Source organism: Polypterus senegalus, chromosome 15, assembly GCF_016835505.1.
Source record: "Polypterus senegalus isolate Bchr_013 chromosome 15, ASM1683550v1, whole genome shotgun sequence".
Classification (NCBI taxonomy): Eukaryota; Metazoa; Chordata; class Cladistia; order Polypteriformes; family Polypteridae; genus Polypterus; species Polypterus senegalus.
In genome coordinates, this window is record NC_053168.1 from 38,245,805 (window position 1) to 38,262,708 (window position 16,904).

The window sequence follows — 16,904 nt, forward strand, 5'->3', positions numbered from 1 at the left end:
TACTGGTGCTAGATGAGAAGACCTGGCTCTCAGTCGGTATGCCAGTTCATCCGCAAGGTGTTCAATAGGGGTGAGGTTAGGGTTCTGCACAGGCCACTTGAGTTCCTCCATGTCTTTGTGGGCCAGGCTTTGTGCACTGTGGCACACTCATTCTGGAACACGAAAGGGCCTTCCCTTAACTTTGCCAGTTGTCTGAAATGTCTTTGTATGCTGCAGTGTTAGCAGTACCCTCTCACACATTCGAGCAAACATCCCGAGTCCGTTATTCCTCCTCCACCAATCTTTACTGTAGGGCAGCATGCTGTCCAGAAGATGGGGTTCTCCTGGTATCTGCCAAGTAAAGATCTGTCTGTCAGACTGCCAGGTAGTGAAGTGTGATTTATCAGTCCAAAGAACATGTTTCTGAAGCTCCAAAATTCCAATGGTGGCATGCTTTACACCACTCTTATGGTTGTGTGCATGGAGACCTATTTTGTGAAGCTACCAACGCAGAGTTTTTGTGCTGATGTTGCTATCAGAGGCAGTTCGGAATTCTATTGTGAGTGCTACAACACAGGAGAAACGATTTTTACATGCTATGGACTTAAGCACTCAGGGGCCCCGCTCTGGAAGAGTTTCTGTGGTCTACTTCATGGCTGAGTTAGTGCTGCTCCTCATCACTTCCACTTCACAATGATGTCACTTACAGTTGACCAGGGCAGATCTAGCACAGCATACATTTCACATACTGACTTGTGTCAGAGGTGGCATCCTATGACAATGCCATGTTGAAAGTCACTGTGCTCTTCAGTTACTGCTAGTGTCTGTAAATGGAATGCCTGTCACAGCAATCCGCTGATTTTATTTACCTGTTAACAATGAAACATTGAACTCAATAATTTGGAGGGGTGTCCATGCTCTTTTGGCCATACTGTATATTGTCTCTTTGTATTATAAAGGTGCTTTAGTTGAAATTAATGCTAGGTCTTTCCTTGCAGTCACACGACATGCACTTCAGAACAGGTCATCCACCTGAAGCTAAGCTGGTTCAGGCCTGGCCTGTACTTGGATAAAAGACCATCTAGGAAAAGCTTGAGTTGCTCTTAGAAGAGGTGTAGGTGAGGCCAGCGGAGGGTTCCTACCCTGTGGTCTGAATGTGGATCCCAATGGCCCAGTGCAGTGATTGGGACACTGTGCTGTTAAAATGGTGCTGTCCTTTGGATGAGATGTAAAGCCAAAGTTCTGACTCTCTGTGGTCATTAAAGATCCATGTCCTGACTAAATTGACCACCACAGCCTATTCATTTTGGCACCTTAATCATCCCCTGTCTCTAATTGGCTAACTATCTGTGTCACCACTTCACCATGTAACAGCTCATGTATGGTGAATGTACTGACACAAAAATGGCTGCTGTTGCATCATCCGTGTGGATGCTGCACATTAGTGGTGGATGAAGTGGCTCCTCACTCACTAAAGCATTTTGAGTAGTGAGAAAAGTGCTATATAAATTTTATAAAATATTATTATTATTATGTCTTTCCTTTGTTTATGAATCTATAATTCAAATGTCTTTAATGGGGGATGATGCTGTGATGTTCTCTCACTTGCTAGTCCTCATGGGCTCCTTTATACTTTTGTTGCCACTGTTAATTTTAATGTAATGAGGCTTCTGAGTGGTGGGGTGGGGTAGGGTGTGGTGGGGTGGGATCTGAGTATCGGGTTTTATTTTATTGTAATTCCCATCAAAATGGTTTATGTTCCCCTTTAAAGTGTTTGTTTTGTATATCAATAAAAATTTGATCACAAAAAACAAAAAAATCATGTCAGTCCGCCCACTGCCAGCTTTTGTAAAGGTGGCATGATGATGTCACCGTCACAATCTGCCAACATGGCGGCAACAGATGTCATTACTAATAACAAAAATATGATGACACCTTTGTGAATTAGACAGAAAATAACACCCACTAAAGACATTAAAATGATACAAAATGATGTACATCCAGTATATATTTTTTATCTGTTATTTATATCCTGTTAGTAGTTATGGCCAAGAACAATTTTTAGTCTCATGTTTTCAAGGAGAATAAAGAACACAAAGTTTATGATACCAGTTCTGTCCAGTATTGAACAATAGCCAACCATTTTAAAAAATTAATGTAAAAATCTCAAGTTACTTGTGTCACATAATTCTCACGTCAGCTTTATAGTTGTATGCTTACAAATTCCAAATTGCTCTTAAATAAATTCTTCTGGAAAATCAGAGTTGTGCATGATTGTGCAGCTCATTTAAACAATATGGAACTTTTGAAAAGAAGACCCTCCTCCCATCTCATACATTGATCGAGAGTTCTGTCTTTAATTCAAAAGCTCGAGTATTCCATGGTGGCACAATGACATCACAGAAACAACAATAAAAATCAAAATGAATAATAATAAGAGTAATAGCATGTTAAAAAGAAATACAATGACAAGTCATTGCTAATTGTCTTTTTATATTGTGCAATTGGTAAGATTATGTGGAAATCTCAAATATTGTGTTTTATTGATCTTGTGACAGATTGGGGCCGCTATCGCTCCCCTGATCCTTTGTCCAATACGTCAGACACGATATAAAAGTCCAGTAGTTGACTTTATTTAAACTGCACAGTGCACAAAGCACCCTGCTCTCCACAATACTCATAAATACAATAACAAATCATTAACAATAATTCCTCCACTCCCAGACGCATTGCCACCCTTCCACCCAGCTCAGCTCGCCGTCTGGGACTTCCAGAGTCCTTTTATAATCCTGACCCAGAAGTTTTCCAATCCCTAGTCCATGTGATCTCCTATCACTTCTGGGTCAGATCAAAAGTCTTTTTCTTCACCCCGGAAGCATGTCATTTGCGTAAGGCAAATACTCGTCGTTGCTCCCTGCAGTGTCTCCTAGCGGCCCCCATGGTATCCAGCAGGGCTGTGCATAAAGACTCCAATGTCCATGATGCCCTGCTGCCCTTCAGGGTGCTTCCCTGCTGCAGGGAGGGCTCCACCTGGTGGCGTGGGGGTATTGGCCAGGATGAACGGCCGGCCATATATCACACTCTTCATTACAATGCGATGATTCTGTCTCTTATCTGTTAAAATATATTACACTGTTGCCAAAGCTGAACTGAATTTCTCTACTTTTAATGTTGTCCGTTGTAGTTTCACAGATTAATCAGCAGTTGTAAAAGAACTTGAATTTTAGGAATATGTTTACAGTACTCAGCCTGTAACTTTTATTTGTATTTGATTGCAGAAAATTACCTAGGGACATTTTGAGGGCATTGAAAAGTTTCCAGCAGCTTTATATATAATTGATCATTCATAATAAGCTGAGGAAGCATTGTTCTTTGAGCGTAGTCCTATTATTGTGCAATGGCCAGAGGCAACAGTTAATGAGCAGACTAGAGGTCCTTTCCAAACAGGCACCTGTTATTAATAATTTACCTTAAAACATGTACTCTGTGCTTCTTGCCCCATCCAGGACTGGTTCCTGCATTTGTAGACTGTAGCTTTGAATGACCCTGAATTGGAATAATCCGAAATGGAAGTGGATTGATGGCCATATGCCCTTTTAACACTACACGCATGACGTACTGTAAAGACTTACACTTCCAAAATGTCCGTTCCATTACAACCTGTAGTCCTGACCAAGGTGGTATCAGCTCATTTGTTCACTGGAGGCCAAACTGTCTTGTGCATGCATCACTGATAACAGCATGTTAAGTCCAGAGTAAGAAAGTGATGGAACTGGCCTACAGAAGAAAGTGTGTCATTTCTTCTTCATGTACAGTTTCGGTTGCCTCAGTTCAAAGAGAACTCATCCAAATAAGTCTCACATACAATATATTGGATTATATCACTGACCATCCTGGAGGATTAAGGATTATGTAAAGAATGAAAATGCTCTGTTTATTCAAGTTTCTTCTGCATGAAAAAGCAGCCTAGTAGGGCTTGATTGAAGTTACTGAAAAGTTTCTCCAAGTGAAAATTGTTTTTTCTCTTTTTGAAATTACAGGAGCACTTCCATATTTTGCGCTCATCCCTCCTGTTTCTGCCTTATGTAATTAATTCCCAACCTTTAATCTTTTATCTTGCAGGATCAAAGACCTTTCAGTTTCAAACATAAAGCCGAGACCAGGTGAAGTATAATAACTTAACATAGTGCATTTTTTTTATCACAGTGTTGTGCAGGTCATTCAAATCTAAGTCAAGGAAAAATAGAAAATTAGGATTGTGGGGGTATTGAGGAGGTCCAAATGAAGCATGAGCATCCCGAGAGAACCATTTATGGAATTTTGAAGGACTATCTGAAGTATTAAAATTGTACTATTATGAGTATAATAAAGTTGCATTTAAAAATAACCCAAAAGCAAATACTGTTTTCTGCGTGTTTCCACTACAGCAGTGGTTCTCAGGCGAAGTGTCTCAATCAACAAGTCATTTGGCCTTGTAATTAATGTCAGCGTTTAATTAAGAAGCCCTTTTTGCAAGTCTTCTCTTTTCCTACATTCAGAAAAAGCTCAGTACTGTGAGATTTTCATTTATAAGACATGTAGAAAGATTTATATTTTTGCCATAACTATAACTACTTAACTCTCTTTTGCCATTTTTCTTTTTTTTGTGACATTTGCTCCCTTAAGCTGGTGGCACATTATACAGGGGTGGGTAAAAGTAGGTGTAAACACTAGATGGCGCTATACCAGCGCCTAACATGAGATATAGACACTGAGAACACGTTATTAAAACACCAAGAAGCTGTTTAATATCTTTTCTTCATGTAAATAGTGCCCAAGGCACCTCCACCACAATAAACAAATAAACACAATAATATTTACATCTCCAAATCTCTCCTCCACACCTCTCAGCAACCTCTGTCCTCTACCACCCAACTCCAGCTCGCTTACTGGGTTCCCATCAACCCTTTACATAGCCCTTGACCCGGAAGTGCTTTTGTCCTTCCAACCACATGACTGACTGGCACTTCCGGGTCAAATGAAGAACTGACATTTTCTTCAGCCTGGAAGCACTTTGGGGCTTCCGTCCTCATGACTACCTCGTACTTCTTGCCTAAAGGAAAGTATGAGTCCCCAGGTTCTTCGACAGCTCCCCCTGGTGCCACCCACAGCACCCAACAGGGCTGAGAAACCGAACTCCAAGTCCCAGGCTGCCCTGCGTGGATCAGGGGCAGCGCTACACTGCAGAGGAGATGCCATCTAGCGTTTTTGGGGGAAGCAGTGTCAGCAAGTAGGTGCCTTCCCTCATCCTTCCATTCCAGGGGTGTGCCAGCCGTCCATCACATAGGTTTACAGTTGCGAGTATGCAAGGCCGGCATTTTGAACACTTACAAGATTGTACCTAAGTGTACTGTCATTGTGACATTCTTTCCAGTTTATAAAGTTAATAAAGTATTTTGAGTAATTGAGTTAATAAAGATATTATAAAAATCCTAAACTGCATGTATTTTTCCATACTGTAAACCTATGTGTGCCCACACCTGTAAAACTCCTAGTTAGAGGGGATGTCAAAGTTGACAATTGCAGTTGCTGATCTCTTTGCCTGATGTCAGATTACATGACTAGAAATCACAGGGCATGACAAATAACACAAGCTTGTGGCAACTTTCCACCACAGCTTCATGTTTCTCTTTCATTTGCTTTCCCTTTTTTCTGATATCCAGTAATGTGCTGCCTGACAGAGCCAGTGCTGAACAAATGTTTTCCAGGCGTAGTGAAAGCAATAACAGCCCTGCTTTATTTATTCCCATTTATCACAGTATGTAAAATACAAGACATCAGACAGGCGAGCTTGCCATCTGTTAGTGAGGTCCAAAATACCCTGAGTTGTTGGGTACGTCAGACTAAACAGCTGTCAACCACAGTGGTGCACCATGACTGCCTGTTATTCACTAAGATTACGTAAATTAAATCTGTGACTGACAATCAACGGAAAAGTTGCTTAATGTGCCATGGCATTTAAATTGTGTCTTAATAAAGTATCTATCTATCTATCTATCTATCTATCTATCTATCTATCTATCTATCTATCTATCTATCTATCTATCTATCTATCTATCTATCTATCTATCTATCTAATCATCACAGTTAACAAGAAATGAAGTAGACAACCCAGCAAACAACTGTCATGAGAGAGGAGGGCAAATTGGATCTAAGCAGGATAGATAAAGAAGGGGAAAGTCCAGATGCTTAGCTGCACATGAGGATAAGAATGTGTAGAGTAAGAAACAGATGCCTTACAGGTCCTCAGTTGGCTTCTTCATTGAATACACACCAAATACCTGTGTCTTCCACAACAGAGAAAAGATAACTTTAGGAAGCTGACCATAATATGCTTTTTCGGTTATCTTCTGTCCAATGTCTTTTGCCCATTTCAACATTTTCTTTTCTTTAGCCACTTTCAGGTGTGACTTTTTCTTTGAAACATTGCCTCTTTGGCCTGCATCCTGGAGTCGTCTTTTCACTGTTGCAGATAACAATGGTATTTGGCATGTACAGTATTTAATGAAGAATTTATGTTATGTTTTTGACCTCGTCATCGGAACTAATCTCCTCCACATGCCCAGCATAGTTTGCAATCTGTATACATGCACCGATCAGCCACAACAGTAAACCCACCTGTCTAATATTGTGTAAGTCTCCCTCGTGTCACCAAAACATCTCTGACCCACTCAGGCATGGACTCCACAAGACCTCTGAAGGTGTCCTAAGGTATCTGGCACCAAGACATAAACAGCAGATCCTTTAAGTCCCGTAAGCTGCAAGGTAGGGCCTCCATTGATGGGACTTGTCTTTCCTGCACATCGCACAGATGGACGCTTAGATTGAGAATTTGGAGGCCAATCCAGCACCTTGAACTCTTTGTTATGTTCTTCAAATAATTCTTGAACATTTATTTTCAGTGTGGCAAAGTGTGTTACCCTGCTGAAAGAGGCTACTGCCATCAGGAATACAGTTGCCATGAAGGGGTATACATGGTCTGCAACAATCTTTAGATACGTGGTACATGTCAAAGTAACAGCCACATGAATACCAGGACTCACCGATTCCCATTAGAACATTGCCCAGAGCATCACTCTGCCTCTGCTGGCTTGCCTCCTTCCCACAGTGCATCCTAATTCCATCTCTTCCCCCAAGTAAACAACACACACACACCCGGCCTTCCACGTGATTTGAAAGAAAATGTCATTTATCAGATAAGGGCACCTACTTATTATGCTCCTTCGTCCAGTTCTGATGCTCATGTGCCCATTGTAGGCCTTTTAGTTATTGGAGAGGGGCCCAGGGTGGGCACTCTGACCAGTCTGCCGCCATGCAGCCCCATATGCAGCAAGCTGCAATGCACTGTGCCTTATCTCATGGCCAGCATTAAGTCTTTTGGAAATCTGTGGGATCAGACTATACAGGCTTGCCTTCACTCCCCAAACGCAATTAGTGAGCTTTGGGTGCCCATGATCCCGTCACCGGTTGACCTTCCTTGGACCTCTTTTGGTAGATACTAACCACTGCATACCAGGAACGCCCCTACATTCCTGCCATTTTGGAGATGCTGTGACCCAGCCATCCCAATTTGCCCTTTCAAAGTCTTTCAGATCCTGCTTCCATCGCCTCACCTTCAAGGACTGACTGTTGACTTGCTGCCTAATATATCCCATCCTTGACAGGCACCAGTGTAACAAGATAATCAGTGTTCGTCTCTTCACCTGTCAGTGGTGTTAATGTTGTTTCTGATTGGTGCAAATAACAGTTCAGTTTAGTTGTGGTCCAGTTTAAAAAAAGTACGCCTGCCATGACTTGCAGTGGGATTGTCACAGCTCTAAAAGAATTAAAAAAGAATTAAAATAATGACAGTATCTCTCACGTCATATCCCACATATTTTGTGCCAGAATGAGTTTAATTAGGTGCTCTCAAATTATTTTTGATCTTACTATCAGTACTTTCTTTGTATTTAATCTACATGCCTGTTTTACAATGCTATGTTCTGAATGGGGATCGTTTTACAAAGCTACATTTCCAATGCATTGTCTTTTTCTTTTCATTAGCATCTGCTGGAATCTCGGTGTCCCAAAAGAAAGTGCGTCAGATAAGTGATCCTATTCAAATGATTCTCCTTCAGCTGCACAAAGTTATCTATATTACACAGGTTTGGACGCTATCTCTTTCATTCAATCATTTTAAATCTGATTTCTTTATCGGTTAATGCCAAGGTCACTGGTGATGCTTCTTTTAGATTACTTAACAAATTTATAGACATTATTATTTTTTTTTTCTAAAAAGAGGTTTCATATATCTTTATGTCCTTTACAAGTAATCAAATGCAAAGTATATTTGAATGTACATATCCACAAACAAAAACTTTTTACCAACTTTAATTGGCAGAAATGAGTCATAAGTGAATCGTGTGAAGGTTTTAGTACAGTAACATGCAGGCTTTCATTTGTATCAGCCATGATTCAGGAAGGAGAGTTTTTTCCAGCAATGTGTTTAAGAGGCGCCTTCTGGGAGTTGTTCCAGCTGAGACTGAAAATGCCAAAAGAGCTCATAAGAATAGCAAGAGTAATGCATTTATTAATCGTAATATACAAGAGTGGGATGATTAGAGGCAACACACAAAAGAACAGGATAGTAAGTGAAATCCCACAGGACCTGCTTCTCACAGATTAAGGGACTTATTTGTATGCTTTAGCACTTCTTAAATGACACAAATATTTCCCTCTTGCACAATCTCTTGTCTTTCACTTTAAATGCTACCCAAAGATTTCCTCAATGCTCAGAGTCGCTTCCCTGTGTAGGATTGCTGGTCGTCAATGACCTCTAGTGGCTCCAGAAAGAAGACAGTCCTTGACCCCCCTTTACAGATGAGGGCAAAAAGAAGTGCCTGCTTCCAGTCAGCTTGTCTTCATTTAAAGAACGTAGGAGCCAGTTGCTTATCTCAGTAGCCTGGTTGCTGGGCCTGCAGAAATCTTTGGGATTTTTCCCCAGTGTGCCAGGTCTTCCCTGTCATTCTGACTTTCCTGGAGAATTATTTACAGGGTGCACTGCTATCTGGTGCTCCACGTCTTCCATTAACTGAAGCATTCCAGTTGCTAGCGTGCAGTGCCTATAAAACGCTTTCAGACCCTAGGACATTTTCACATTTTATTGTTGTATAACATTGAATCACTGTGAATTAAATGTTGTATCTTTGACACTGATCATCAGAGAAAGATTATTTAATGTCAAAGTGAAAATAGATCTCTGCAAAGTGGTCTAAATTAATTACAAATATAAAACAGACTGATCAGATAAGTATTCACTTCTTCATTTAGTTGATGCACCTTTGGCAGCCATGACAGCCTTGATTCTGTGTGCACAGGCCTCTGTCAGCTTTGAATAACCTGCACGCTGTATTTTTCCCCATTCAACTTTGCTTGAAATCTGTCTGACAGCATGGAGATTGTGAGCAATCTGTTTTTTTTCCAAGTCCAGCCAGAAATTGTCAGTTAAATTGAGATCTGGACCCTACTCGGCCTTCAGGACATTTACACTGTTGGTTTAAAGCCATTCTTGTATGTTTGGGGCCTCTGTCTTGCTGGAAGAGAAATCTTTTCCAATGGGACAGGTTTCTTACACACTGCTGCATTTTTTCCTCCAGGATTTCATTGAATTTTAATGCATTTATTTTCCCCTATTTACCGATCAAGTTTTAGAACACCCCAGTTTTTTTCCAGTTTTTCTTTAAATCTAATCAGTTGAAATACAGTGAATGACCTAAAATGATAAAAATGTAAGCAGTAAACTGCTGGAGATTTAAATTCAAAGTTTAGGTTTGCAAAAACTGAAAAAAGGAAATTTCAGAATATTAAAATTGGGCCTTCTTTAGGGAACAACTAATAGGTTACAACCTGCAGATGTTTTGGAGCAATTAAAGTAAATTAAGTCTTTCAAGTTGAAGCAAACAATTTTCACTGGTGTCCCAACTTCAGTCGATTACTTAAAAACCTTCTGTCTGTCTTAAAGCAGAGTTGGAGCAGACTGTGTTACTACACCCTCTGAAGTACTACTTGGACAATATTACACTGTATAATGTTGTAAATTCCAGTGATAATGGCAAGAAAACAGCAATTAACAAATGAAATGAGACAGAGAATCATTACCCTTAGGAGTGTAGGCCTTTCATTTAGAAAAACTGCAAACAAAAATCAAATTGTCAGTGATTACACACTGGTGTCCTACACAATCCAAAGGCAATAGGAAACTGGAAGAAACTCTGATAGGAAGAGATCTGGCAGACCTAAAGTCACAATCCAATCAGAAGACAAGTTTCTGAGGGTTACCATCTTGTGTGACACAAGACAGCTTAACAGTGGCTGAAAAACGCAAGTCTCAGTTGTTACTGTGAACAGGAGACTTTGTGCTGCTGGGTTGACAGGGCGAGTGGCAGTAAGAAGGCCATTCATTAAAGGACAAAATAGGGCCATGAAATACCAGCTGTTAACTACTGCAGAATGGAAGAAAGTCTTATGGACCGGGATGAATCAAAATTTGAAATCTTTGGTTGTGTTTGTAGGGTGTTTATACAGTCGAGTTGGTGAAAGGATAGTTCTTCAGCATGTGATACCAAATGTCAAACATGGAGGAGAACATGTGATGGTCTTGGGTTCTTTTGCTGGGGGCACAGTTGGTGACCTGCACAGAGTGACTGGCATTCTGAATCAAAAGAGTTACCAGTGTTTGGCTGTTATATCAACAAAAGTTGGCTACTTTGATGCATCAAAAATTTGAATAAAATTTTGTACACTTAATGATTGACCCATTGTTTATTTGTTCTATGTCTTGATTTCATGAAACATTAAGACATTAAAACTGTGTGCAATTCCATAAAAACTGAAAAAAAACTGAGGTGTTGTAAAACTTTTGACTGGTAGTGTATATACCCTCACAAGTCTTACAGGACTACTGTAGAGTAGTATCCCCATAGCACGATACTTCACAGTGCTTCACAGTGGAGATGGTGAGTTTTTGATAAGGTGCAGTGCTTAGCATAAGACCTTCTGCCATGTGTCATATAACAACCTCTAGCCAAGATGTCATGTCCCTTTGTTCTGTGTGACTCACCCATAAACCTGCGACTGGTGTAACACCCAGGCATCAGTTGTTGTCTGTTGTCTGTCCAACCTGATCTGCTATAGCTTGTAATTCCTTCAGAGTTCTTACAGGCCTCCCTCACTAGATTTCGTCTTGCACAATTGCTCAATTTTTATGGGTGGCACATTTACATCTATACTATACTCTATTTTTTAAAGATTGATTTAACTGGACTCCAAGGGATATTCAGCAACTTGGACATTTTCTTTTCTCCATCCCCTGACTTGTGCTTTTCAGTCACCTTTTCACAGAGTTGCTTAGGGTGTTCTGTTGTCTTCATTGTGTAGGTTAGGCCACCGTAATGACTCACCACAAGTTGAACCTCCCAGTTAAGGTGCATTTAGACAACAATCAATTGAAACCCCACACAAGTGGTCTCCTTTGAACTAATGATGGGACTTCTAGCAGAACCAATGGTGATTTAGATGTGTGGTATTGTAAGTATTGGGTTAATACTTACACAATCAGTTATTTTGCATTTCATATTTGTAATTTGTTTGAACCATTATGCATTAAACTGTTTTCACTTTAAAATTAAAAAGTCTTTTTCTGTTGATCAATGTCAAAAAAGACCAATTAAATTCATTGTGATTCAACATTGTATAAAAATAAAATGTGAAAACCTCCAAGAGGTGAATACACTTTATACCCACTGTAGATTTCTCTTTATTTTGCCTTGTCAGGCCATCCTGATGTACTCCTAATGACAATGGTGCTAGTTGTCTGTTCAATCTCCGTTTGTCCCTTAATAAATCACATAACCATCCTATTCTTTATTTATAAAGAATGCACTTTAGACGTATCTAAACAATTGTAATGTATATTGACATTGTAATTTGCCCAGAGCCATAAGACCCACACCACAGTACTATATACATTACTCTTCGTTTCACCTTTCATCCACACCACCCCAGGGGAGTGGATATTTCTGGAAATGCTCTCCAGAGCTGTATGCTTTTAGACTTGGTGTTTCAGTATTGATGAGTGAAAACAAAGGCTTCTGAAAACACAGACTGCGATCTCAGTTAGATTGGTTCATGCTGATTACGTGGCCCTTACGTGGGTCCTGTTCATTAAAACATCTCATTATGTGATTGGTCATCCTTCACAGAACAAACTCCTATTCCAACATAGTAGCCAGAGAACGGTTGCTTTCCATGGTGCTTGTTTTATTGCTTTTTGTGTAGTCTGACTGCTGCAAACATGCACAAAAGATGCAAAAGACTTGCTAGTCGCTACAGTTCAATAAATCTCATTGCCAGCTGAGTTATACCCCTTTGAGGATTTTTCCGCTGATGCAGGCATCACAAGTATAAATTAACAGCTACGTCATAAGGGTTTTCAGTCACCTTAGTGTGGACTGAACTTCGTTAGTAAATGATATAAAAACACTAGCCTAAACAGAAATCCTTTTGGTTTAACAACACCATTTTTAAATGAAATCGTAGTAGTGTGGACATATCCAAATTGTCTAGGTGTTTCCTTATCAGTTTTAATCTGGGTGCTTTCTGTCCAGAAGGATGTAGTAGGTTATTCTGTGCTTTTTAAATGTCTGAGGAGTTTGTTATACAGTGCCTACTGTATAACAAATAAGCATATTTGTATTTTACATCCTGCTTTGGAAACAAGACCCACACATTTTTAGAAATACAAGAAATGACCCCTTTATTTTGAATGAATCTAATTAACATTTAAGAAACCTAAGAAAGTAGAAAAAACAAGAAGACCATTCATTCAGTCTGTCAAGCACATTTGTTTAGCTAATAGCTAAATTGTTCCAATAGCTCATCCAGATGTATATTACATTCCATTACATTGACTTATTTGGCTGACGCCTTTATCCTAGGCAGGGAGGCACGGTGGTGCAGTGGGTAGCGATGCTGCCTTGCAGTAAGGAGACCTGGCTTTGCTTCCTGGGTCCTCCCTACGTGGAGTCTGCATGCTCTCTCCGTGTCTGCGTGGATTTCCTCCACAGTCCAAAGACATGCAGGTTAGGTGCATTGGCGATCCTAAATTGTCCCTAGTGTGTGTGCTTGGTGTGTCCGTGTGTGTGTGTGTGTGCCCTGCAATGGACTGGCGCCCTACCTGAGGTTTGTTCCTGCCTTGCGCCCTGTGTTGGCTGGGATTGGCTCCATCTAACCCCCGTGTCCCTGTAGTTAGGATATAGCGGATTGGAGAATAACTGACTAACTGACTTTATCCTAGGCGACTTGCGACATTTATGATACACTTGATTTACAGCCCCATATACTCATAGCTTAAGCAGTCTGGGCACTATCATTAATGTTTGTATATTGTTCCAGTACCTGTACAGTATCCCATTTTTTAATCCTACACCCCAAAAACATTCAAATTAGGGTAAATGGCAACTCAAAATACAGTGCATCCGGAAAGTATTCACAGCGCATTACTTTTTCCACATTTTTTTATGTTACAGCCTTATTCCAAAGGGATTAAATTCATTATTTTCCTCAGAATTCTAAACACAACACCCCATAATGACAACGTGAAAAAAGTTTACTTGAGATTTTTGCAAATTTATTAAAAATAAAAAAATTAAGAAAACACATGTCTATATAAGGTCCCACAGTTGACAGTTCATGTCAGAGCACAAACCAAGCATGAAGTCAAAGGAATTGTCTGTAGACCTCCGAGACAGGATTGTCTCGAGGCACAAATCTGGGGAAGGTTACAGAAAAATGTCTGCTGCTTTGAAAGTCCCAATGAGCACAGTGGCCTCCATCATCCGTCAGTGGAAGAAGTTCGAAACCACCAGGACTCTTCCTAGAGCTGGACAGCCATCTAAACTGAGCAATCGGGGGAGAAGGGCCTTAGTCAGGGAGGTGACCAAGAACCCGATGGTCACTCTGTCAGAGCTCCAGAGGTCCTCTGTGGAGAGAGGAGAACCTTCCAGAAGGACAACCATCTCTGCAGCAATCCACCAATCAGGCCTGTATGGTAGAGTGGCCAGACGGAAGCCACTCCTTAGTAAAAGGCACATGGCAGCCCGCCTGGAGTTTGCCAAAAGGCACCTGAAGGACTTTCAGACCATGAGAAACAAAATTCTCTGGTCTGATGAGACAAAGATTAAACTCTCTGTTGTGAATGCCAGGCGTCACGTTTGGAGGAAACCAGGCACCGCTCATCACCAGACCAATACCATCCCTACAGTGAAGCATGGTGGTGGCAGCATCATGCTGTGGGGATGTTTTTCAGCGGCAGGAACTGGGAGACTAATCAGGATAAAAGGAAAGATGACTGCAGCAATATACAGAGACATCCTGGATGAAAACCTGCTCCAGAGCGCTCTTGACCTCAGACTGGGGTTACAGTTCATCTTTCAGCAGGACAACGACCCTAAGCACACAGTCAAGACATCAAAGGAGTGGCTTCAGGACAACTCTGTGAATGTCCTTAAGTGGCTCTGCCAGAGCCCAGACTTGAATCTGATTGAACATCTATGGAGAGATGTTAAAATGGCTGTGCACCAACGCTTCCCATCCAACCTGATGGAGCTTGAGAGGTGCTGCAAAGAGGAATGGGCGAAACTGGCCAAGGATAGGTATGCCAAGCTTGTGGCATCATATTTAAAAAGACTTGAGGCTGTAATTGCTGCCAAAGGTGCATCGATAAAGTATTGAGCAAAGGCTGTGAATACTTATGTACATGTGATTTCTCAGTTTTTTTTATTTTTAATAAATTTGTAAAAACCTCAAGTAAACTTTTTTCATGTTGTCATTATAGGGTGTTAGTGTAGAATTCTGAGGAAAAAAATGAATTTAATCCATTTTGAAATAAGGCTGTAACATAAAAGAATTTGGAAAAAGTGATTGCGCTGTGATTACTTTCCGGATGCACTGTATGCCCAATCTGTATGAGTGTGTCCTGCCATGGACTGTCTTGCCATTAAGGATTAGTTTTTTTGCCTTATTTCATCAGGATGGCCTCCAGTCCCACAGTCCCAGAACTGGTTTGCTGAAAGGACAGATAGAGGTTTACATACAGTAGCACTGTGTGGGATTCATTTTCTCAGGCATGAAGAACAACATTAATCTTATTTAAATCTTATGCCACACTTCTATCATTTATTTCACACTGATTCATAAGTGCTATTACAGATTATAACATATAAATATGTTGATCCACTCACGGATTAGTGGAAGTAGAACTGTGGAAGGGGCCTTGAGAGACAGGAAACTTCATAGACACTCCAATCTGGGCAACGAGAAATTGGAGGCAGCACCATTTGCTTTCACACAGTGGAGATGGCCACAAACTGTCTAATATGAGACTAGTTAAGGTTAGCTGCAGCCCCCGGACCCTGTAGAATGAGATAACAGTTCAAAGCAGCACTCGCTAAATGTAAACCAGTCTTGCAGTGGACTGATGGACCCACCAACACAATAAATAAGAGGCAACTCATATCTTACTTGAAGTAAAAAATAAAATGTATCATGGTTTCGGCCCTTATAAATTCAACTTCAGTACAAACCTAAATGTTGCTCATCTATAATAGTTTTAGCATCTGCTTGTGTAACTGTGCCAAATTCTCCACACAATGCACTTAGATAAATTAGGATGCTTATAAAAGCGCTTCTGAGGGGTGCCATTCACACTATTGTGCTGGGTAAAATGTCAAGAAGCAGATTTCAGATAGCAGCATGCTCAGAGCTGGGGATTTCTATTTATAAAGCACAAAATGTACCTACCTCAGTAGATTGGTCACTCTAGGAAATCTGTCTGCTTAATTGCTGACATTAATGGTTTAAATTAAGAGAGTCATCCAAAAAATGGCAAAACCTAAAGTGTGGATATTTTCCATGCAATATCAGTGTTTTAGTCAATGAGTTTTGTTGCACTGTAGCTTAGTTCCATTTTTCATCGAGAAAATCCATTTTGTTTTGTGTATCATGACAGATGAAATAAGGATTGCCATTAAAAATTAATTCTGTAGTTGAATTGGAGATATTGATGTGCTTTTTATTTTATTTAAAGCAATTCCTTGGAGTGACAAATATTTTGATAATAAAGCAATCAAACACGCCCCTGTATTCAATAAGCAATAAAAGCTAAAAATGTAATGAAAAGAGAAATCACTGCACTGCTGTCATACACTGTACTTCATACAGAATAAATCAGCAAGCGTGCTGCAGCATGAAATATAATGGCAGAAATGATTCTGTATTTTTTCTGCAGCTGCCACCAGCGTTACATCAAGACTTCAGAAGGAGGGCCATTGAAAGGTACAAAAAGCTGCTGTTCTGTCCACAGAGCAATCCATACCAGTTGAAAGTGGAAATGAAAAAGGTGGGTGAATGTAAAGAAATATGTTCTGTGGTTAACCAAATGCACTGACTAAATAGATAAATATATTTTAACTTCGCCTATTTATCATTCCTCCTCTACAGTGCCAAACATGCATGTATGGTTGATTGACAATTGCAAATATGGCAAGAAAGTCAACTTTAATACATTTTATCAGAAGCAAAACCTCACACACACTACTCAATAACAAGGAAAAAAAGAAAATAAAGTCCTAAAATCAAATAGGAGAATCTAAATCATATGTGCACCTCAGATAACATTTATGAATGCAAAAACAGTATTCAGTAGATGTAAGTTTTGTCACATTTCCTCATATGTAATACAAAGCACCATTTCATATCCATGATTATAATCATTTCTTTCCTTTAAACTCAAAACATCCTCATAGTGGTGTATGGGTACCCTGTCAAAACACTCTAAAAACCAAATGTGG

General features: G+C 40.2%; 1 protein-coding gene across 1 annotated transcript in view; it reads left to right on the top strand.

Moving 5' to 3' along the window:
• nek10 (NIMA-related kinase 10) overlaps window positions 1-16,904 on the top strand; it is a 214,625-nt gene that overhangs the window by 186,636 nt on the left and 11,085 nt on the right. Inside the window, exons 31-33 of the mRNA XM_039737572.1 lie at window positions 4,102-4,142; window positions 8,062-8,162; window positions 16,343-16,453. Coding sequence (XP_039593506.1) covers window positions 4,102-4,142; window positions 8,062-8,162; window positions 16,343-16,453 — 253 coding nt within the window. The remainder of the gene's footprint in view (window positions 1-4,101; window positions 4,143-8,061; window positions 8,163-16,342; window positions 16,454-16,904) is intronic.